This window comes from Aegilops tauschii, chromosome 2 (assembly GCF_002575655.3).
Source record: "Aegilops tauschii subsp. strangulata cultivar AL8/78 chromosome 2, Aet v6.0, whole genome shotgun sequence".
Taxonomy (NCBI): domain Eukaryota; kingdom Viridiplantae; phylum Streptophyta; class Magnoliopsida; order Poales; family Poaceae; genus Aegilops; species Aegilops tauschii.
Window position 1 is genome coordinate 388,927,570 of NC_053036.3, and position 20,455 is coordinate 388,948,024.

Sequence of the window (20,455 nt, forward strand, 5' to 3'; positions counted from 1 at the left end):
CGGACCCAGGAGTCACCACACCCGTAGTAGCTAGTTCGCCGTCCGAGAGAGAGATGAAACTGAGAGCTGCTGTCTCCACTTGAGTCATGCACTACTCTACTAAGAACATCAGCAAACTTAAGAATACTGGTTAGAGCTAACAAGGTAGTACAGGTTAAATCTCCAGTGTTCACGTGTAAGGACTCAAGCTAGATTGCACCAAAGTAAAATTCTTTAGGATACTTGCAAAGTTGCAGATCACCATAGATGTACATTCTCATAAATGACTCTGCTCCATATTAACAGTACAACGAGAGCTCCCAAACAATGGTGCTCCAGCAACAACGACTTGGTAAATGCTGGCGCCAGGTTTCTGGCGGGTTCACACGGCGGCATCCTCTTTGGTGTCCTCCACGGGCTCCTCCGAAGATGTGGAGCTCACGTTTTGGTCACCAGGACCATTAGAGACCTTCACCGCGGCAGGCCTTAGCACCCTCTCCCTCAGAAGGAACCCTCGGTGGACTTCGTGTGAGACAATCCCTGCCTTGAACTCTGTGGATTCTTCACGCGCGATAGCCTCATGAACCTTAAAAAGAAAGAGGGTATCAACTTGTATTATGTTGCATATGATGCGAAAAGAAGAGTAGCATGAGCATGGCTCCGTACTTCCAGGTGGAACCATTGTGCATACATGATGAATTCAAACCATGTTATGTACTTTTTTTTTTGCAGGGAATGTTAGGTACTTATTAAAATGAGCAAAAAAGGCGTGTGTGTCAAACTGTAACAGCACAATCAATTTAGAGGCTAGTAGTTATTATTTATCCTCCAATTTGTTTTGAGAAGGACAAAAGTGATGTTCCTACTTGTGCAAAGTGTTCAAAGCAGTAGACAGGTGACTTTTTTCAGCCGAAGAGATCATATAAATTCACAAAATGCATGTTGATGAAACGTGTGGCAGCTAAGATAAACTCACTACAGAATATGAACCAGGTTGTAAGTATGAAAGAATCGTTTGACCAGCAGATTGCCAGCAATCCACCTGTCGAGTACAACCATAATGTTAAACTAACAAGCCTACATCATCTACGTATCACCACACTACATCAAAAATAAACCTAACGGCGTATCAATATGCGTGTAATATGAAATCTTTAGCATGTTGCAATAAAACTTAAAGCAGTCACTCAGATGAAGTATATATAAAGAAGGATGTAAACAATACTTACCACTGGATCAAATGGCTTGCCAACAGTTTCCACAACCCCTACGCCTAAGTTTTTCAGTGTTTCTACTAATTGCTTGTATATGCCTTGATAGCTTGCGCTAATCTTCTGCTCTTTCTCAGTCTCTAGGGTGACCTCTACATTTGTTTTCTCAAAGCTGTCAACCAGAGGCAACAGACTCTGTACAAGTTCCACTTGTATATTCGATGTAAACTTTGCACGGTCCTTTTCAGTCTGCTTCCGGAAATTCTCTAGATCAGCATTTAAGCGAAGAAACTTATTCTTCCCTGAAGCTATTTCAGCTGTGATACTTTCAAACTGAGAAGCTGCTTTACTTCTCTCTTCCTCCATGCTAGTGATTGCCTTCTCGATGTCACTAACAACATCTTCGTTTCCATCTAGAAAGGCTTTCTTGTATAGTCGAATTAGGTCATTCATAGGAGGGAAATCTTCGCCATTTACAACCTGCGGTAAACTAAACAGTTTAGTGAAACTTGATAAATCAAATCCTTCATGTACTGATGTACATAACAATAAGCTACAGATTTTTCTTTGATGATCAACCGATTATTTTACATTTCAGTTTTGCCGTACCTGTGCCAATATTTTGGTCATTCAATAATTATGTCTCATGAGTTGAAAAAGTAGCTTAACATGCATATCTGCTATTGTGTCTTAACACCTATAACACTCGCTCTATCACTATGCTCAATCTTGTTCAGTTCAGCTGATGAGTGCAAAAACAACATTCCCCGCTATGATTTTTTTTTGTTCAGAGCATACTGTATGTAACTCCGCCTATGTCTTCTAGGCATAGCCGGTCCCAAGCCCGGGTAAAGGAGGAGGGTTGTGATAGGCTTGGCAAGCCAACGTAAAAACTAGCCAGTCCCGTAGGTATGAAACCCATTTGAGCGAGAGTAGTACTAGGATAGGTGACCTCCTAGGAAGTCCTCGTGAAAGGGTTTCAGATCTAAGGGTTGTGATAGGCTTGGCGAGCCAACGTAAAAACTAGCCAGTCTTTTGGGTATGAAACCCATTTGGGCGAGAGTAGTACTAGGATGGGTGACCTCCTGGGAAGTCCTTCGTGAAAGGGTTTCATATCTACCCTACCCCAACTTGTTTGGGATCAAAGGCTTCGTAAGTAAGTAAGAGCATACTGTATGTGTACTGTAAAATGAATGCTTATCAATTATCAGTGTCAACCTCACACATCAAAATTCACCCTTACTTGCTCAAGTACTCTAAGTGAAGCTTTTCACTGAAAATAATATTATGAACCACCAAACGTAACACCTCACAGCATAAACACAGAAGAAAAATCTGGAGCTAAAAGAGTTGTAATCTTCTCAGCTTTCTTCTGCTAGAGGACCACTTCTCCCAGTCAGTTAATCCCTCTGTCTCTCAAACAAGAAGAGGGCCAGAGAGGCGAAATTCTCTAGGATCCGAGTAGAGAACAAATCTCGTAGTGACAACAGCGAGGAGAATCCGGAGATCTCACCTGCGGGTCAGCGCCAGCGACGCGGAGCGGCGGCAGCGCTGCATTCGGGCGCCGGAAAGAGAGGAAGGAGGGGGGTTGGCGGCTGGGTTTCCGAGCAGCAGGTAGGGCGCCCGGCGCGGTTAGGGTTTGCAGGCGGCGTCTGGTAGGGTTTGCGGCGGCGGCGGCGGAGGCGGCGGGGTAGGCGCAGTAGGTTGCCGCCATAGTGGATACGCCTCTATCGTTTTGCTTCCGCGCTGACTGGAAAGTGCAGGAAACGCGGCGTGGAATTGTACGGTGCACCCCAGATTGTTGCAGAGGTGAGCACGGATCTGTATTACTCCATGCCAAAAAAAAAAATCTGTATTTCTCATATTTTAAAATTATTTATTTAGTCGATTAGAAAAAGGCAGTGGATGATAAAAAATAAATTTAAAGACATCTCCAACGCTGACCCGCAAACAGGACACTGCATCCGTCCGCGGACACAGATGCAAGAGCCAGGTTGGATGGCAAAACACGTCCGGACCGTGTGGTTTGAACATATGCGGGCAGCTTGAGGGTTCGCTTAGAGATGCCCTAACAACCCAACCTCTACTACCTCATTTCCGGTTATATGGCTCAATTCAAAAATCTCACCAACCAAGATAGATGGTGAGTGGCGGAGTAATTTTTGTAATTTGCAAAAACACTTAATTAATGTGTTCGTTTTTCTTAAAAAATTATGTTTACCAATGCATTAATTGCAATACATGCATGCATGAAGTACACGCATTGGTCAATTTTCTCATGTGATGCAGAACAATCAAATTGAGACTTATAAAACGAGAAATCTAAAATTTTGAGATAAGAGGAGTATTTTATTAAACACAGTACAGAGCACCAGTCAAAAAAAAACACAGTACAGAGCAGATACATGCACTTACAAACACGCATGCACATTCTTCCTATGAACGCATATTTATGCATACACTGCTTATACAAACACCTCTATTGGACTGAACAGATGGATCTTGAGATTGACAAAGTCATCACAGACGCCTCATAGTTGACGGACACACCATACCGCTGAAGGAATAGAGTCACTACTTACATTCATGGGCTTGGTTACATTTGTTTGTCCAGATGATCTATGAATCAAAATGGATCGGTGATTTGGTATTTCAAACTTCAGCCCTTTTTGGATCCTAGGAATTTTAGAGCCATTTCAGAGGATTCCAATCTTATGATTGTTTTTCTATGGAAGCCCTTTGGATCATATGATTGGGGCTGCTACATTCATATGCCTCTTGTTTCATCGGAATCTCAACATGAGCTTAAACCTCATTTTATTTTATTTCCTTTGAGAAACTCAGCGCATTTCCACTCTCACTCTCTATCCTCACTCCTCGATTCTTCAAAATTCATGTGTATGTTTCATGTGCACCATCAAAAGGCACATATCGAAGGATCCTTGTGTTGAAATTTTGTAGGATTCCATTGTACATGACATCTCATTCCAGCATTTTTGCGTTTCTATGTTTTCAAATTCCTGCAATCGAAGTTGAGCATTTTTTACAAAACCTTGTCAGAGGGCGGGGAACTCCCGCATTGCATTATAGAAGAAGAGAGTTGCGCATTTAAGTGTGCTCTCTCTCTCTCTCTCTCTCTCTTGCTTCGATGGAACTTATTTTTCTTGTCAACCATAGTTTTAGTTTAGTTTCACGACTATTGCATTAATGATTTTGAAATACTTGGATAATTAGAATGAGTAGTAGCTACTAGGATATTTTTAGCCATGAAAAATGTCAACTTGGTCATGAGAATGAAATTCAAATGTAAGAACTAAATTATGTCGTTTATCTCGTATCTAGTTAAGAATGCAGTCATCATTGGCAGACTGAAAGTTCACAGCACACTATAAATCTAGGTTTGGAATTTTTATTTTCCATCATGGAAGTGTAGGGTAGTATAACATATCATCTACTCCCTCTATCTACTAATAAAAGGCCACTCCATATTTTTATGTCCAACTTTGACCATCAATTTTATCAGCAAAATATGAGTTATATACTATCACATAAAGTATGTCATTGGATGCACATTTCAAAGAACTTTTTTGATAATACAATTTTGATGACTAAATTTATGAGTCAAAGTTTGACACGAAAAACAAAAATGGCCTTGTATTAGTAGATGGAAGGAACACCAACTATACCATAGACTTATGCCACCACACTCGCACACCACCTAGTGCGGAGCATGCTATTTTTAACAAATTGCACGATTCAATACACATAGAAAAAAACATGATTCTTACAATAAACAAAATGTATGCTACGGAGATTGTACACAATACCTGCTTATTTATAAATTAAGGTTAAGTTTTGTACTAGTAAGAACTTATCTGATTTAAAATATTCTAATAGGAACTCGGAGGATTGACTGCCTTAGAAAAATATGTCACATATTTGATTTATACGATTGAATCTTATAAGAATTTCTCCTAACGATTCATTTGCAACTTTTTGCATGGACTCGCATCTCTTAGAAAATTTCTTTGTGTTCTCATGTGATGCATTTTTTTCCCGGAATATCTAAATTTACAATTAAAGTTGATGATAAGTACAAACACCTCGAGCATTATAAAATTTACATCGAGATCCCTAAATTTCTTTGTGTTGATCCGAATTTCAGTAGTAAAGCAAAGCATTCACGAGGGCCGTTGTTTGCATCCACAGGAATTTACGGAACATCGTCAGAGGGCGGCGAACTCCCGCATTGCGTTATAGAAGAAGAGAGTTGGGCATTTAAGTGTGCTCTCTCTCTTTTGCTTTGATGGAATTTTTTTGTCAACCGTAGTTTTAGTTTAGTTTCACGACTACTGTATTAATAATTTTGAAATACTTGGATAATTAGAACGAGTAGTAGCTACTAGGATATTTTTAGCCATGAAAAATGTCAACTTGGTCATGAGAATGAAATTCAAATATAAGAACTAAATTATGTCGTTTACCTCGTATCTAGTTAAGAATGCAGTCATCATTGGCAAACTGAAAATTCACAACACACTATAAATCCAGGTTTGGATTTTTTTTCCATCATGGAAGTGTAGAGTACTGTAACATATCATCTACTCCCTCTATCTACTAATAAAAGGCGACTCCATATTCTTATGTCCAACTTCGGCCATCAATTTTATCAACAAAACATGAGTTATATGTCACATAAAGTATCACTGGATGCACATTTGAAAGAACTTTTTGATAATACAGTTTTGATGACATATAACCCATATTTTGTTGACTAAATTTATGAGTCAAAATTTGACATGAAAAACAAAATGGCCTTGTGTTAGTAGATGGAAGGAACGCCAACTACACCATAGACTTATGCCACCACACTCACACACCACCTAGTGCGGAGCAAGCTATTTTTAACAAATTGCGCGATTAGATGCACACAAGAAAAATATGATTCTTACAACAAACAAACTGTTTGCTACGGAGATTGTACAGAATACCTACTTATTTATAAATTAAGGTTAAGTTTTGTACTAGCAAGAGCTTCTTTGATTTAAAATATTCTAATAGGAACTCACAGGATTGACTGCCTTGAAAAAAATCTATGTCACGTATTTGATTTATATGATTGTATATCTTATAAGAATTTCTCCTAAGGATTCATTTGCAAATTTTTGCATGGACTTAGATATCTTGGAAAATTTCTTTGAGTTTTCATGTGATGCATTTTTTCCCGGAAGATCTGAATGTACAATAAAAGTTGATAAGAAGTACAAACACCTCGAGCATAATAAAATTTACGTTGAGATCCCTAAACTACCAAATGGGATATACATTTGTTTTTCATGTGATGCAAATTTAACAAACTAAAATCCTAATAAGATGTATAAATAAACGTGGCATTGCAGTATTTTAAAAATCCCACAAATCAAAGAGGTCCTAAATATTTCTCTGAATTTCAGTAGTAAAGCAAAGCATTCATGGGGGGCGCTGTTTGCATCCACAACAATTTCCCCGTGCGAGAGTTAGGAAAGGCGAAAAGGAAGTTCCTCGCTCCACTGACGGCCGCATCGACGGTCTCCTTCCACTACTAGGAAACACCTTATACACAAAATCTTACCAGCAGCGCGGCATAAAAACAGACGCTACTGCTACTTAGCAGTAGTGCGCTTCAAAAGTGCATGCTACTAATACACAGGTAGCAGTAGCGGGGATAAGTGCGCTACTGCTACAATTGCCAGGGCGTCGCCCCCAAACCATGTGCTGTAGTAGCGTCTTTCCAAAAGAAGCGCTACTGCTAAAGTTTTTAGCAGTAGCGCTTTTCTTCAACAATCGCTACTGCTAAAGTCTCATCCCCTCACGCCTAAGTTTAGTCCCATACTACTAAGCGAACAGGGTGTTTACCACCTTAAATACGTTATTTCTCAAACCATCACAAGCATTTGGTCTTCACTTAACTCTTGTGTAGGATCCGTGGCCACAATAATTTAGATTCTACAGAAAAAGATCATTGATGACTAATGTATTTTTGATTTTTTTACATGCTTAGCCTTAGCAGTAGCGCGTTTTCAGAACGCGCTACTGCTATGGATTTTAGCAGTAGCGCGTTATACTATCCCGCCCTACTACTAAGTTCAATGTTGCGCGCCCCCAACCGGCCGCCCCACTCTCCCTCTCCACTCTCCCTCTCCACTCTCACTCCCCGCACCCCCCGTCGTCCGCCGCCGCCGTCGTTCCCCGACAAGCTCTCGTCGTCCGCCGCCGCCGACGCTCCTGCTGTTGGGGAACGTAGTAATTTCAAAAAAATTCCTACGCACACGCAAGATCATGGTGATGCATAGCAACGAGCGGGAGAGTGTTGTCCACGTACCCTCGTAGACCGTAAGCGGAAGCGTTTTGTCAACGCGGTTGATGTAGTCGTACGTCTTCACGATCTGACCGATCCAAGTACCGAACGCACGGCACCTCCGAGTTCAGCACACGTTCATCTCGATGACGTCCCTCGAACTCATGATCCAGCAGAGTGTCGAGGGAGAGTTTCGTCAGCACGACGGCGTGGTGACGGTGATGATGAAGCTACCAGCACAGGGCTTCGCCTAAGCACTGCAACGATATGACCGAGGTGGATTATGATGGAGGGGGGCACCGCACACGGCTGGAAACAATCAACTTGTGTGTTCTAGGGTGCCCCCCTGCCCCCGTATATAAAGGAGCAAGGGGGAGGCCGGCCGGCCCTTGTGGCGCGCCAGGAGAGGAGAAGTCCTCCTCCTAGTAGGAGTAGGACTCCCCTTTCCTACTCCTACTAGGAGGGGAAAGGAAGGAGGAGAGGGAGAAGGGAAAAGGAGGGCGCCGCCCCCCTCCTTGTCCAATTCGGACTCCCAAGGGGGGGGGGCGCGGCCATCCCTGGCCGGCCCTCTCTCTCCACTAAGGCCCATGAGGCCCATTAGTTCTCCTGGGGGGTTCCGGTAACCCTCCGGCACTCCGGTTTTCTCCGAAATCACCCGGATCAATTCCGGTGTCCGAATATAGCCGTCCAATATATCAATCTTTATGTCTCGACCATTTTGAGACTCCTCGTCATGTCCGTGATCACATCCGGGACTCTGAACTATCTTCGGTACATCAAAACACATAAACTCATAATACCGATTGTCACCGAACATTAAGCGTGCGGACCCTACGGGTTCGAGAACTATGTAGACATGACCGAGACACGTTTCCGGTCAATAACCAATAGCGGAACTTGGATGCTCATATTGGCTCCCACATATTCTACGAAGATCTTTATCGGTCAAACTGTTGGAAATATGCCCTAGAGGCAATAATAAAATGGTTATTATTATATTTCCTTGTTCATGCTAATTGTCTATTGTTCATGCTATAATTGTGTTATCCGGAAATCGTAATACATGTGTGAATACATAGGCCACAACATGTCCCTAGTGAGCCTCTAGTTGACTAGCTCGTTGATCAACAGATAGTCATGGTTTCCTGACTATGGACATTGGATGTCATTGATAACGGGATCACATCATTAGGAGAATGATGTGATGGACAAGACCCAATCCTAAGCATAGCACAAGATCGTGTAGTTCGTTTGCTAGAGCTTTTCCAAATGTCAAGTATCATTTCCTTAGACCATGAGATTGTGCAACTCCCGGATACCATAGGAGTGCTTTGGGTGTGCCAAACGTCACAACGTAACTGGGTGGCTATAAAGGTGCACTACGGGTATTGTCGTGGAATTGTCACGGCAGATGTCCTCAAACTAGGACTTAGTCGTGGAGCCATCGCAGCTAGGAAGCTTGAAGGGGTTAAACGGGACAAGGAACACGAGGGTTATACTGGTTCGGCCCCTTACGGTGAAGGTAAAAGCCTACGTCCAGTTGAGGTGGTATTGCTTATGGTTTCGATGACCAGGGAGCTTAATTGCTGTGCCTGGCTTTCGACGAGATCTTACTTGTCCTGAACCACCGCCGGGTCGTCCCTTTATATAGATAGGTTGACGCCCAGCAGCTCTCAGAGTCCTGGCCGGCTCATAAGAGTGTCCGGCTCGGACTCTCAACTATTCTTGCCTTACACTACAAGTTCTACCATAATGGCGGTTGTAACTACGGGCCTTAAGCCATCTCCGGGTCTTAAGCCCATCTTTGGCCCGCCGTCTTCAAGCTTAGCGCCGGGCTTCGAGCGATGACCATTATGAGTAACCCGGCCCCTCCTGGCGGGTGACTCTAAGGTTTATATCCTCAACATTAGGCCCCAGATTGATTTGAACCGGTTCATGTCAATCTTCAATTCCTTTGAGAGAGAGAAATCTTCCGGCTTATGGTCGCGTGAAAGCTATAACCCGCCGTGACGTCATCTTCTGGATTTCTGGTAACCCGCCATGACGTCATCTTCCATTAAGTCCATTTTTTACTCCGCCATATCCGCAACGGATCTTATCTTTAATTGCCGTCCCAAAAATCGAGGCGTTTTTATGGTGAGATAACCGCGCCGTGGCCTCCTTGTTTCTCGCGCCCACTTATGAGCCTCACTTTATAAATAGCCCGGCCCGATGAGCCTCCAGTCACTCGTCTTCCTCCTCTCGCCACTGTTCTCCCGCTCGAGCTCCATCGCCGCCGCCGCCGCGGGTTTTCTTGTCTTCACCAACTCAGGCCGCTGCATCAACCTGACGTGACCAGATAAACGGCGGCGACCTCCGCGACTCTCCAGTACCCGTAAGCCTTTGTTACTCTGTAGAATAGATCCGCATTAGGGTTCTTGTTGTTCTTCCCATGTTCGTCGCCGTTCATCGCGAGCTCTTGGTAGATTTCATCATTACCACCCCTTCTTGATCTGTAGACTGCATAGAACTGTTGCGGTAGTTGTTTCACACCCGTTCCCAATGTATATAGATCCCTTTTCCCTGCATAAAGGCTCCGTTCGAACCTATAAATTTCTTCTGCGTCTGTTTTAGGTCTAGAAACTTTGCTCTTTAGCCGACCGTTTTGATCCAAAATAATTACTGCGATATGTGAAACTTGTTTTCACCACACTTAGTAAAAAACTGCATCTGCTGAGCTATGGCGGCTTACATTTCCGGCTTAAAAGAAGCCACGCGCCGTAAAATTTTCCAGCTCATTTGTGATAAAGCTGTAGACAATTTGAATTACTCTCGATACCTCCAGCGGCTTAGATAACCCGATGCACTTAACCATATGTCATTAGGCCCCTTCATAAGCCGCCACTTTAAACATTGAACTGTAAACTTCCTCCGGCTTATAATTGAACCGGACATTTCCTTTTATCATAGGCTTCCGTCTTTCACCATGCCTCCCAAAGCTCCCAAGGCACCCATCACGTGCAACTGGATGAGATCCACTGTTACTGACGAAACCTTAGCGGACTTCGTGAAGACGGGTTATCTGCCCAAGAAGGATGTCATCTCTTACCGTGCCCCTGACCCGTCAGAGGAGAGACCGCAACCACGGGATGGGGAGGTGGTGATATTTGCGGATCACATGAGCCGGGGCTTCGCACCGCCCGGCTCAAAGTTCTTTAGAGATGTGCTGAATTTCTTTGATCTGCGGCCACAAGACATAGGACCCAATTCGGTATCGAATATATGCAACTTCCAAGTATTTTGCGAAGTCTACCTTGGAGAAGAGCCCAGCCTTCTGCTCTTTAGAGAGCTATTCTATTTGAACCGCCAGAATGAGTGCGCCAACGGACCGAGCCTGGAACTTGGTGGAATCTCCATTCAACGCCGGAGAGACTGCCTCTTTCCTTACGCTGAGCCGCCCAGCCATCCAAAGGACTGGAACCAGACGTGGTTTTATTGCCAGGACACGTCTCCGGCTGACGAGAGCCCTCTGCCCGGCTTTCGTGCCGTGCGTCTGGAACCAAACCACCCTCTGCCAGACAAACTATCTCAGGCGGAGCGTCAACCTCTGATCCCCACCATCAACAAGATCAAGGCTCTCCTGGGCAATGGCCTCAACGGCATTGATCTGGTCCGGGTTTGGCTCTCCTGGCGGGTGATCCCTTTGAGCCGCCGCCCCGGCTTAATGTGTGCTTATACGGGCCGAAAGGATGACCCTCTGCGGCACAGTCCCAATGATCTTCCTGAAGATGTTGTGGACGACATGACCAAGTCTCTCCTGAATGAGAGCCTAGCCGACTGTGGGAGGACCGGCTTGAACCCCTTCTGCCAAGCTAACCCGGCTCCGGCGGTAAGTCCCTGACCTGAACACCTTGGTTTTCCTTTGAATAATTTCCCTCTGAACTTTAAGAAATCTTTGTTGTATATTTCAGGCTAATGACAAGTTCTGGAAGGTCAAATATGACCATGAGGCGGCCAAGAAGGCCAGGAAGGCTAAGAAAGCCGCCAGGAGAGCCGCTCCTCGCAAGAAGGGTAGCAGGCCTACTGCCTCAGAGCTGCTTCAGCTAAGCGATAGCTCCGAGTCAGAGGTAACCCCTGAATCTGTAGGCTCTTGTTTTTGTTTCCGCTTTTCTGCTGTCTTTTGGCCACCTTATTAACTTGACTATCCACAGGATGACACCGGAGCAAGTAACCCGGTAACTGAAGAGGTAATGACACTTTCCTCCGACTCGGAGCCCTTGCCAAGGCTGAAAGTCCGAAGAGTAACCCAGAAAGTAAGATTTTCACATCCCTTAGCTTATCAAGATCCTCAATTTCTTTTGAAGAAACAGATTCATGAGAGCCGGCGGCACACCCGGACCAACAAAGATGCAGACCTCTCCTCCGGCTTACCTGAAGCGTCGAGGAAGCGCCGGACCGAGGTTATCTCCAACTTATATCCTTTTCATCCTTTGGCGGGTGTTACACGTCAACCGCTCAATTCTTCTGATTAAAACTATCAGGAAACTTCACCTTCCTCTGGTGACTCGATGCAATCGAACCTGCCGGCTTTCAAGACCGTACCCGGGTAATGATGATCATCTCTTGTTGTGCTTATCTTTACTCATGCTTTTGTACTAACCTTTTGTTCTTTCAGTGCCCAGGCAAAGCTCAGTAAGAGAGCGAAGAAGAATAAGCCGGTCGAAGAGCCGGTCTTGCCTGAGCCGGAGGTTTCAGCCTAAGAGCCGCCAGCTGCCTCTGCTCCTGAAGCCACCACTCCAACCGACGAGCCAGCCATGGAGACTTCCACCAACCCGGACATCTCCAGCCCGGCTCAGCCGGCCGATGACCTGGACGTGGTAATCACCCGGACGGAGTTTGTCGAGCCGGGGAGACCCACTGCGCTGGCTAAGTGCTCTGCGAAGGAAGAGTTGCTAGAGCGTCGTCGGGCCAAGCTGGACATCACCAACTACGCCAACCTGAGCATTGGAGAGATCATCTCCGGCTATGTCAATCAAGTGCACAGCAGCCGGGACTTGGAGATTGACATGGTGAAGCAGATACAACAGAAGTCTGAGGTACCACTCTACTGCTTACTGCATAATCATCTTTACCATACTAGCCCCCAAGTCTACGACTTATGATAGAATATGTTGTAGACTTAATTTCCGGCTTACTTCCATGAACCGGTAATTTGTAGATAGAAACTTTCGACATGCATTAGCCCCCAAGTGCCAAGTGTCTTTGCTTGGAAAGTGCTTGGGACTTTAAAATTGCATAATAATTGTTCATACTATAACCCGGAAATTGTGCAGGCTGCTTGCAAAAAATTTGAGGCTGATATCTCTGAGCTGAAGAACCGCCTGAAGACTCAGGAAACTGAGACCCGGAAGGCCAACGCCATATTTGAATCCAGTATTGCTGCTCAAGAGAAGCTGAAGAAGAAGTTTGAGGCTGAAAGGAAAGCTTGGGTCGAAGAGAAAGCTGCTCTGGTAAGCCGGGCCGAACAGGCGGAGAAGGCTCTGACGGAGAGAACCGCCGAACTCTCCGGCTTAAAGCGCCATGTGTCACAAATGGTCGCCGCAATCTTCGGTAAGTTATTCTGCCGGCTCTCGACAAGTTTATAGCCTTTATGTCTCATAACTCCCATCATTGCGAGCGGCTTATCTTACCTTGTTAAACAGGTCCCAGAAGTGCCAACCTCAATCAAAATGTGCTGACCAAGTTGAAGGCCGTGTACACTCTGGTGGAGCAACTCTACACCGGGTCACAGCGCGCCTTGGCCATTGTGGCCCTATCCAACGAGGTTCTGACTCACGTGGCAGACGTACTTCGTCGGCTTGCCGTTCTTCCTCAGCGATTCCAAGAGCTGCGACGAGCTTCTGCAAGAGCCGGAGCCATAGCTGCTCTGAGTCGGGCTAAGGCTTTCCTTCTAGAGCTAGACCCGGCTGACATTGCACTTGGTTACCCCAGCCTGAAGGAGGACAGCACCCCCTTCGACCAAAAAGACTTTGCTGCCTGTGTGAAGATCGTGCGCCCGGTGGCCATCCTGATTGGGAATGACACCGATTTGACCAAGTACCAGCCAGGCTATGACGCAGAGAATCAGAGGATCCCCACTCCGCGTTATGAAGCCATCAGCTTGGTCCCGCCGACTCATAAGCACACCTTTGCCCCGGAAATTGACCCGGCCGGGTTAATTGACGAGGAAGCTCAATTTGAAGCTTTGAGCGGCATTGACTGGAAATCGTCAACCTTCCAGGTCTTGGGAACAGCCGGAGGAGCAGAGAGGGATGAGCCGGAAGCTTCGACCCGGCAAGCATCTTGACTCTTTAGGCGGCTTGTTTAAACAACGCTTCACCCTTTTGGACTCGGGGAGTCTTGTAATAGAGTAGGACCAACATTTTAACTTTGTCGTGCCATCGTGCACGTGTTGAATGCTTAACTCCATTGAAGTTGTTTCCTTATATTCTTCCGGGTCATAATTGATCATTTATTTTCCTTAAGCTCAAATAGCTGTCTTTAACTATCCTGCATAGAAAAAACAAGCCACAAGTCTCTAGGCGGCTTACCGCGCTGAGAATCATAATCTCATACATATAACCCGGAATATGAATCTAAGTCACCAAAGACTGGTCCTCAATTGTGTCCTTGATGTAACCATAATAGCATACTTACAGGCCTTCAAGTATGCTTCCGGTTTATGTAACCCGGATAATAAGGCTGGTACCTCAACTCCGGTTTACCAGTCTTGATAATGCTGATTGTGTGTGACTAACACTGTGAATCAAAGTTAAGTCGGCGGAATAAGAACCGCCGTGTACACTGTTGATACAACCAGAAGAGCTTGTTGTAAATCAGAAAATCAAAACTTAGGGGCTTCCGGTTCGAATACGATCAGAGACCCGTCCCAAAGGGGTTAAGCTAAGATTCGAATGCGATCATATAGCCCCCAGTGGGTTTGGCGATGCCGATCAAGAGGGTACCGACAGCTATGTTCTCTTTGGTTCGAATACGACCCATGTTTGAACAGGAAGCCCCCAAATGACCTTAAGAGTTGTTTAACGACGCTGATTCGAATACGATCCATGTCGGTTCCCAAAGGGGGTTGAGCTATGATTCAAATATGATCAAAGAAAATTCCCCAATGAGCTCGGCACTTTGCCAATCAAATGGGTATCGACAACTATGTTCTCTTTGGTTCGAATACGACCTATGTTTGAACAGGAAGCCCCCAAGTGATTATATTGCGTACGACTAGATTCGGATACGATCATAAGCCGGATCCACCTCCAAGTTACCATGTGATCTTGTAATGGAAACAACACAGTTACTTTTGGAGGAGAAAAAGGACAGAGGTCCTGCTTTATTGCTTATCATAATATATACATGGCTTATAGAAATATGTACATTATGAGAGCCGGTGGCTCAAGTGTAATAAGGCCGAAGCTGAGCTATGTTCCACGGCCGACGGGTCTCTTCCTCCGACTTTCGTGAATCTTTATGCTCCCGAACGTCAATAAGGTAGTATGACCCGTTGTGCAAGTTCTTGCTGACCACAAAGGGCCCTTCCCAAGGCGGGGATAGCTTGTGCGCATTTGTTTGATCTTGGATGAGCCGGAGCACCAGATCACCTTCCTGGAAGACCCGGGACTTAACCCGGCGACTGTGATAACGGCGCAGGTCTTGTTGGTAAATTGCTGAGCGAGCTGCTGCCACGTCACGCTGTTCGTCCAACAAGTCAAGAGCATCTTGGCGCGCCTGTTCATTATCCGCTTCAACATAAGCCGCCACTCGAGGCGAGTCATGACGGATGTCACTGGGGAGGACTGCTTCCGCTCCATAAACCATGAAGAAAGGCGTATAACCCGTAGACCTGTTAGGAGTAGTATTGATGCTCCATAACACGGAGGGTAACTCCTCCACCCAACAACCCGGCGTCCGTTGCAAAGGGACTAAAAGCCGGGGCTTGATGCCTTTCAGAATCTCCTGATTAGCTCTCTCAGCTTGACCATTGGATTGAGGATGAGCCACTGATGAAACATCAAGTCGAATATGCTCTCGTTGACAAAACTCCTCCATAGCACCCTTAGATAGATTGGTGCCGTTGTCAGTTATAATGCTGTGTGGAAAGCCAAAGCGAAATATCACCTTTTTCATGAACTGAACCGCCGTGGCTGCGTCACACTTACTAACTGGCTCTGCTTCAACCCACTTTGTGAACTTGTCAACTGCCACCAAGAGGTGGGTATTCTTATCCTTGGACCTTTTAAAAGGCCCAACCATATCAAGCCCCCAGACCGCAAATGGCCAAGTGATTGGTATCATCCTCAGCTCCTGAGCCGGCACATGAGCTCGTCGCGAGAACCTCTGGCAACCATCACATTTACTGACCAAGTCCTCCGCATCAGCATGAGCCGTCAGCCAATAAAAACCATGACGAAAAGCCTTGGCAACAAGGGATTTTGAGCCGACATGATGGCCACAATCCCCTTCGTGAATCTCACGCAAGATTTCTTGACCTTCCTCAGGGGAGACACAACGTTGGAACGCTCCCGTAACACTGCGGCGATGCAGCTCACCATTGATAACAACCATTGACTTAGACCGCCGGGTTATTTGTCTGGCCAAAGTTTCATCCTCAGGCAAATCTCCCCGGGTCATGTAAGCCAGATAGGGCACTGTCCAGTCCGGGATGATGTGGAGAGCCGCCCAATTGTACCTCCGGGCCAGGGACAGCCAAGTCTTCCTCTGTAGGCAACTTAATAGAAGGGTTATGCAAGACGTCCAGGAAAGTATTAGGCGGCACCGGTTTTCGCTGAGAGCCCAGCCGGCTTAAAGCATCAGCCGCCTCGTTCTTCCTGCGATCGATGTGCTCTACTTGGTAACCCTGAAAGTGTCCAGCAATGGCATCAACTTCACGGCGATAAGCCGCCATGAGAGGGTCCTTGGAATCCCACTTGCCTGATACTTGTTGAGCCACTAAGTCTGAGTCGCCGAAGCACCTTACCCGGCTCAAGCTCATCTCCTTAGCCATCCGAAGACCATGGAGCAAGGCCTCGTACTCAGCCGCATTGTTAGTGCAAGGAAACATCAACCGTAGCACATAATGAAACTTGTCACCTTTAGGGGAAGCCAATACAACTCCAGCCCCCGAGCCCTCCAATTGCCTGGACCCATCGAAGTGAATAGTCCAATATGTGTTATCCGGCTTTTCTTCGGGCACTTGTAGCTCTGTCCAATCGTTGATGAAATCCACCAAGGCTTGAGATTTAACAGCAGTGTGTGGTACATATTTCAGACCATGAGGCCCGAGCTCTATAGCCCACTTAGCTACTCTCCCTGTTGCTTCTCTGTTTTGGATGATATCTCCAAGGGGAGCAGAACTAACCACAGTGATAGGGTGACCCTGGAAATAATGCTTAAGCTTCCGGCTTGCCATGAATACACCATAAACAAGCTTCTGCCAATGTGGATACCGCTGTTTGGACTCGATGAGCACTTCACTGACGTAATAAACCGGCCGCTGAACCGGATGCTCCTTACCCTCTTCCTTGCGCTCCACCACCACAGCCACACTGACGGCTCGTGTGTTAGCAGCTACATACAGTAATAAGGGCTCTTTGTCAACCGGAGCAGCAAGGACTGGGGGCTCTGCCAGCTGTCTCTTCAAATCCTCAAAAGCAGTATTAGCAGCATCATTCCAGACAAAGTCATCAGTTTTTTTCATCAACTGGTACAATGGCATGGCCTTCTCACCCAAACGGCTTATAAACCAGCTTAAAGCAGCGATACGACCCGCCAGGCGCTGGACGTCGTTTATACACGCCGGCTTAGCCAGAGAGGTGACTGCCTTGATCTTCTCCGGGTTAGCTTCAATGCCTCTGTTAGAAACCAAGAAACCCAAGAGCTTGCCTGCAGGAACACCAAAAACACACTTGGCCGGGTTAAGCATCATCTTGTAGACCCGGAGATTATCAAAGGTTTCCCTTAGATCATCTATCAAGGTTTCCTTCTCCCTGGACTTAACCACAATATCATCCACATAGGCATGAACATTGCGCCCAATCTGGTTATGAAGACAGTTCTGCACGCAACGCTGATAAGTCGCCTGTGCACTCTTGAGTCCGAAAGGCATAGACACATAGCAGAAGGCTCCAAAGGGAGTGATGAACACCGTCTTCTCCTGGTCCTTAACTGCCATTTTAATCTGATGGTATCCAGAATAAGCATCCAAGAAACTTAAGCGCTCGCAACCCGCCGTGGCATCAATGATTTGATCAATACGGGGAAGAGCAAAAGGATCAGCCGGACATGCCTTGTTTAAGTCCGTGTAGTCCACACACATCCGCCAGGTGCCATTCTTCTTGAGCACGAGCACCGGGTTAGCTAACCACTCTGGGTGAAAGACTTCAACAATAAACCCGGCCGCCAAGAGCTGGGCCACTTCTTCACCAATGGCTTTCCGCCTCTCTTCATTAAACTGCCGAAGGAATTGCCTGACCGGCTTAAATTTCGGATCAACATTGAGAGTCTGCTCAGCGAGTTCTCTAGGTACACCTGGCATGTCAGAAGGTTTCCATGCAAAAATGTCCCTATTCTCACGGATGAACTCGATGAGCGCGCTTTCCTATTTTGGATCCAGATTGGCGCTGATGCTAAACTGCTGAGATGAATCACCTGGAACGAAATCAACAAGTTTAGTCTCATCAGCCGACTTAAATTTCATTGCCGGCTCATGCTCCGTAGTCGGCTTTTTCAGAGAGGTCATATCTATTGGGTCAACATTGTCCTTGTAAAATTTCAACTCCTCTGTTGCACAAACAGATTCTGCATAAGCCGCGTCGCCTTCCTCACACTCCAAGGCCACCTTCCGGCTGCCATGAACCGTAATGGTCCCATTGTGACCCGGCATCTTGAGCTGTAAATACACGTAACACGGCCGTGCCATGAACTTGGCGTAAGCCGACCGCCCAAATATGGCATGATACGGACTCCTTATCTTGACCACCTCAAAGGTCAATTTTTCCACCCTGTAGTTGTACTCGTCTCCAAAGGCCACTTCCAACTCGCCAACTGGATAAGCCGACTTACCAGGCACCACACCACGGAAAATAGTATTTGACTGGCTGAGGTTCTTATCAATCAACCCCATACGACGGAAAGTCTCATAATAGAGGATGTTGATGCTGATGCCTCCATCCATGAGCACCTTAGTGAACTTATATCCTCCCACCTGAGGAGCCACCACCAGGGCCAAGTGACCCGGATTATCAACCCGGGGAGGGTGATCCTCCCTACTCCACACAATAGGCTGCTCAGACCATCTTAAATAGCGTGGAACCGCCGGCTCAACAGCATTCACAGCCCTCTTATGAAGCTTCTGATCTCGCTTACACAGACTGGTGGTAAATACGTGGTACTGTCCACCATTAAGATGCTTTGGATTGGTCTGATAACCCCCCTGCTGCTGTTGATGACCCTTGCCAGACTGCTGATTAAAGCCCCCTTGACCGTTCTGAGGATTAGAATTTGAGTCGCCGCCCGGGCCATGAAAACCGCCAGCGCCTGAGCCGCCGCCCGGCCATTGTTGCCATTAAAGGCATTGGAATTCTTAAAGGCCTTCATGATTGTGCAATCCTTCCATAGATGAGTAGCTGGCTTCTCCCTAGAGCCATGCCTTGGACAAGGCTCATTCAACAGCTGCTCCAGCGTCGGGCCTGACCCGCCGGCTCGGGGAGGTGGCCTCCCCTTGCGTCGCTGGTTATTACCCTGTGAGCTGGCGTTGGCCACGAACTCTAGGCTGCCGTCGGCCTTACGCTTGCCACCTCCTTGGTTCCCCGGGTTATGCTGAGGACCCTTGCCATTGCCGTTCTTCTTTCCCTTCCCTGTCCTTTCATCATCTGAAGCGGGGTCCTTGGTACTATCAGAATCGGCGTACTTGACGAGAGCCGCCATCAGCGTACCCATATCATTGCAGTCGCGCTTAAGCCGCCCGAGTTTCATCTTCAGGGGTAGGAAACGACAATTCTGCTCCAACATTAAGACTGCAGAGCCGGCATCCATCTTATCAGATGAATGTATTATCTCTTTGACTCGGCGAACCCAATGTGTCGTAGACTCTCCCTCCTGCTGTTTACAGTTGGTCAAATCCACAATTGACATAGACTGCCTACAGGTATCTTTGAAGTTTTGGATGAATCGGGCTTTCAGCTCAGCCCAAGACCCGATGGAATTCGGTGGTAGCCCTTTCAACCAAGTGCGGGCAGTCCCATCTAACATCATGGTGAAGTACTTGGCCATCGCCGCTTCACTGACCTCCAGCAATTCCATGGCCATCTCGTAACTCTCGATCCAGGCTCCGGGTTGTAAATCAGCCGTGTAATTAGGCACCTTCCTAGGCCCTTTGAAGTCCTTGGGTAGACGTTCATTGCGGAGAGCCGGCACTAAACAAGGGACACCACCAGTCCTCGTAGGGATACCCACGTCGACGGAAGTCGTCGGATAAGCCGGGGGTGTCTGGTAAGCCGTCAACTGAGGCACCTGCTCCGCCTCTTGCCGCGCTTTGTCTTGGTATGTTGTGCGAAAGGCTTCGTTATGAGCCGGGCCATGGCCAGGGGGCAAGTCATGGCGTCGGACATTACTTGAGCCGGTCGCTGAAACCATGTGTCTGCTATAACTCGGGCTCTAGCCTGGACGAGGGGTTGAATGGATCCTGTCCCGGCTGTAAGAGTACGCCTCTTGCTGCGCCAGAGCTGTCTGAAGGAGATCCCTGACCCGGCGGCTTTCAACCGCCGTTGGAGAATCGCCATCAATTGGGAGAGCCACCAGCCGTGCCGCCGCGGCGACCATGTTTTCCAGCGGGTTGGCATAATGACCCGGTGGTATTGGCACGTACTGAGGCGGGGCAGGGTTCACCCGGGGAGGCCCC

At 46.8% G+C, this 20,455-nt stretch overlaps 1 protein-coding gene across 1 annotated transcript; it reads right to left on the bottom strand.

Moving 5' to 3' along the window:
- Window positions 1-193: 193 nt before the first annotated feature.
- Window positions 194-2,992, bottom strand: LOC109740481 (uncharacterized). The gene is made up of 3 exons (XM_020299540.4): window positions 2,704-2,992; window positions 1,209-1,670; window positions 194-565 (listed from the first exon to the last, which is right to left on the bottom strand). Exons 1-3 carry the CDS (start codon window positions 2,902-2,904, stop codon window positions 362-364), a joined length of 867 nt encoding a protein of 288 aa, XP_020155129.1. The 5' UTR covers window positions 2,905-2,992; the 3' UTR covers window positions 194-361.
- Between the last annotated feature and the right edge of the window lie 17,463 nt (window positions 2,993-20,455).